The following is a 4,192-nucleotide window of genomic DNA, read 5'->3' as shown; positions in this document are numbered from 1 at the left end:
GATGGTTGCTGAAGCACAAGTATCAACTATCGTGATTGAAGCTAAGAAAAGTATCCATGTTCGTTCCCCCTCTAATACTTGTTTGTCCTCTTTACATTACTTTTTTCCCTTGGAATGGAAACACTGGAAATAATAGGATTGTGCAGAGAATGACTCATTTCCAGAAATAATCATATTTAACATCTAGAGGTATTTACTTCCTTCCAATCTCCCTTCCTTGCACCCCCTCCGGCCCCCCAGTATTTGAGTATCTATACGTGTGTGTGTGTGTGTGTGTGTGTGTGTGTGTGTGTGTGTGTGTATCTATGTATCGTGGTCATTTACTTACTGAAAGTTTTGCTTTACCATTTGTGGATGAAATTATTAGGTTTCATGGGAAACTAAACGTTTCCCAGTTTCAGCTAATTTTCTTTAATTATCTTTGCTGAGCTTCAAGATAATGTCCAATTAAGAAGTACCTAGTATTGGTAAACATTTGCTTATTTGATTTTTTGCCATAAAGAACGAGAAGCAACTGACTCTCGATGGAGATGGTGAAAGTCAAGCAAAGACCTGACACAAGACAGTGATAATACATACCATCTTATGTTTTATTGCATTAGGAATTCACATGAATATGTATAAATTAATGTTAGGATTTTTTACTCTAAAAAAAAGAGAAACAACTGATTGCAGAGTCATAATGTGTTGAAAGTATTACATATGTCCCCCTTCCCCCCATCCCATTGACCCTTGAAGCTCTCCCCGCCCCCTCCCCCCCCCCCCCCCACGCCTTCACCACCCTATTGTCTGTGCCCATGGGTTATGCATATACTCACACAAGTTCTTTGGTTGATCTCTTCCCATCCACCCACCCACCTACCCACCCCAGCCTTCCCTCTGAGATTCAACAGGGTATTGATTTTTAAAAAAATAGAATCTGCTTGTTTATATACATCAGAATATATTCACCACTTTTAATTTCTAGGAAGTAATTTAAAAATAATAGCAACAGCCTTCGTAATACTTTTTGAGACTATTATAAATCTTTATTTTTTCATTTATTTAATTCCTACCTTATGTGCATATGATTGTGCTGGGTTTCTACTTCATAGATTATATGAACCAAATAGTGATACCTTTTTCTATTTATAGTAGTGGTCGTAATAGCAAAAGTGAGTAATAGGCACTCAGTAAATATTTGAGGATAAATGAGTGAATTCTAAATCTTTCAAATGTAGCAGGGAAAATTAGAATATTAGAATCATTCTAGGAAAAATAAATGTGATAGAAGTTTGTTCATTTGGTAAAACAATTCAATAATTTTGACTAATATATTTAAACTAGTTAATTACATAAAGCTCATTCATTACTGTTTTTAATAGTTTCAGACCATTTTAGCTACTAATGCCAATATTTAAGTTTCAAAACAGGGAAACACCACTGTGTTTTAGACAGGATTTAACTTGCATGTAAAATTCCAAAATATAAAGTGGCAACTCATGTCTCAAAGCATTTTCTAAATAAACCATAATATCTGGCAGATTATTTCATTTCACTTTTTATCAAAGCAGGTAAGATCTGACATTCTTTTAAGGTATTGATGTACATATGTTTTAATACCAATTTAAGGAAAGAGGAATTGTCAGGTTCAGAATGTATCTAGCTTTGAGCCAGAGGATTGGAGAATTAAGAGTCCTTTAGAGCAAGTCAACTATGAGGACTGAGAACATGAGGATTATTTTGGTATCTTCCAAAATTTTGAAGAGCTTGTATCTATTTCTTAAGAAACAAACTAACACACTGGTCTAGTATTATCTTACTAGAGGCCCAGTGCATGAAATTCATGCACTCGGAGCCGGGGGGGGGGGGGGGGTTGGGGGGGGCAGGTCCCTGACTGAAGGTTTAGGCTTGCTCCCCGCCGGACATCCTTAGTGCTGCTGCAGAGGCGGGAGAGGCTCCCGCCACCGCAGCTGCACTAGCCAGCTGTGAGCCTGGCTTCTGGCTGAGTGGCGTTCCCCCTGTGGGAGCGCACTGACCACATGCGTTGAGGCGTTGAGTGTTTGCCCCCTGGTGGTCAGTGCATGTCACAGCAATTGGTCGTTCAGCGGTTCGGTTGATTTGCGTATTAGCCTTTTATTATCCACACTAATAAAAGAGTAACATGCTAATTGACCATAACTTCACAACACCCCTCCAGCCAATCAGGAGTGAGTATGCAAATTAACCCAACAAAGATGGAGGGTTAATTTGTATATGCAGGTGCCGAGCGGCCAGGGGGGGCATTCTGCACCACCCCAGCTGCTCTGGGCCTCTAGGCAGCGTGGGAAGGCAGAAAGATGGCTCCAGGCTGGAGTGAAAAGGTGGCTCCCGCCAGAGCGATGGTGGTGCTGGCAGCTAGGGGAAGGAAGGCCCATTCTTGCATGAATCTTAATGCATTGGGCCTCTAGTATAGGATAAGCAGATGGGTGCTACTTCAGACTGGTTGTGATATATGCGTTTTGTTTTTTTCCCCCCCTTTGTTGTTGTCAATAGAAAAGATTGATCTCTGGACTGGTGAACGTAGTATCTGTCCAAGTCAGAAAAGGAGAGAGGAGATTAGCAGAGCGATTGGTGGAGCATGGTATCTGTCAAAAGCAACACTTGGAGAGCACTGAGCTTAGTAATAGGTGACTGCCGGAAAAAGGGGAGCTTTGAATATTGTCAAGGTAAGGAACAGAGAAGTATTTTGATTTTGCAGTTTCCTTAAGTGCCAAAAAAAAAGCAACCTGTTATTTTTCACCAATACATTATAATTGTGAAGATTTTATTTTCTTTTCCGTGTTTCTGCTAGTGCCTGTTGGTAACGAGTTTGCATTATATATTTTAGTCATTTCCTTTTGAAATTTTGGGGTGTGGGTTTGGGTCAGTCAGCCTAGCTGTGGGAGCCCTTGTTCGATAGCTCTGGGTCTGAAGATACCAAATGACCAAGTACCCCATTTCTTTCACCCTCTTTTTGTTGTGTGGTGCTTCTTGCCACGTTTCATAACCCATCTGTTATAAGCTGAGCAGTACTTGGAGTTAAAGAGTAAAAGCTATGCCATGATTTCTGTGTTTATTGTAACTAGAGATGGTGTTTTCAGAAATAGTTTGTTGACGAAGGAGGAGAATAAGTGCTTTTCAATTTATTACTTCTTATTGATTCGGATTAAAAAAAATGTTTTGGCCAAATATAACTTCCTGAGCAGAATTCATGTCAGAAGGCACATTAAAAAGGAAAAGAATGATATCTAACTTTAGGAAGACAGCAAATATAAACTAAGTGTGTTGCCATTTAGCAAGAGACTTCTGAAGGTCTGCAGCATTTAAAAATTAAAGGGATTCCTGAATTATGGATTCTAGAGAGTTGATGTCTCCTACAGTCAGCTCTGTTTCAGATTTAGGTGACTTGTACGGAGGCACAGATGAATAAGGATCAACCGCCAAGAAAAAACCGAGAGCTAACACACATGTTACGTGCTGCTGGCTGGCACTCTAGTAATTGGGAAGCGATTTGGGGACTAGATTCTGGGGATAGATTCTGAGGTTCTGTGACTGCCCGTCTCCATATATGAAAAGAGGAGTGGCAGAAGATTGATTCATTTGGGGCTAGTGTTCTGGAAACATCCCTGCTGGTGCCCGCCCCACAACATCTCTTACAATTCTTAACACATACTTACTGGCTTGTTCTCAAAGCTCCCAGGAAGGCGCTGGCCAGGGAGGGTGTTTTTGTTTCTGAAAGACCAGAGAAAAGGAGATAATGACTTGTGCAGCTACACACTCCTTTCAGGTAGCCTAAGTCACGATTTAGTTTCTCTGTATTTCTCTTTCTTTCCTGCCCCTTCATTTTATGATGGTCTTCTACTGCAGTTAGAGAGAGACCAATTCAAAAGAGAAGGTAGGGAATTCAATTTTAATAAGTAGTCGAGACATTTCTTACCTCTGCTTCTATTTTCTTACCTTATGTATTATTGTTACTAAACATTAATTTCCTGAGAATGCAAATCTCTGTTGATTAGATTTCTAAAGTCTAGAGTAGAAAGATTATCTTATTATAAAGAGATAAACTAGTAATAATAACCACCACCACCACCACTCCTGCTTTAGAATTTTCTTGTCATCTTCCATCAGAAGAGAGTGCTTGATTTATTTATTTAGTTAGTTATTATTTTAAATATATTTTTATTGACTTCAG

General features: G+C 39.6%; 1 protein-coding gene across 1 annotated transcript in view; it reads left to right on the top strand.

The window, feature by feature from the left end:
* Window positions 1–2,599: 2,599 nt before the first annotated feature.
* The window catches only part of RUNX1T1 (RUNX1 partner transcriptional co-repressor 1), a 121,404-nt gene continuing 119,811 nt past the window's right edge, over window positions 2,600–4,192 (top strand). The window contains exon 1 of the mRNA XM_054708513.1: window positions 2,600–2,687. Coding sequence (XP_054564488.1) covers window positions 2,600–2,687 — 88 coding nt within the window. The remainder of the gene's footprint in view (window positions 2,688–4,192) is intronic.

The sequence above is a fragment of the Eptesicus fuscus genome, chromosome 19, assembly GCF_027574615.1.
Source record: "Eptesicus fuscus isolate TK198812 chromosome 19, DD_ASM_mEF_20220401, whole genome shotgun sequence".
Taxonomy (NCBI): domain Eukaryota; kingdom Metazoa; phylum Chordata; class Mammalia; order Chiroptera; family Vespertilionidae; genus Eptesicus; species Eptesicus fuscus.
The sequence above is the reverse complement of the archived record's forward strand: the minus strand, read 5'-3'. Positions and strand labels throughout refer to the sequence as shown.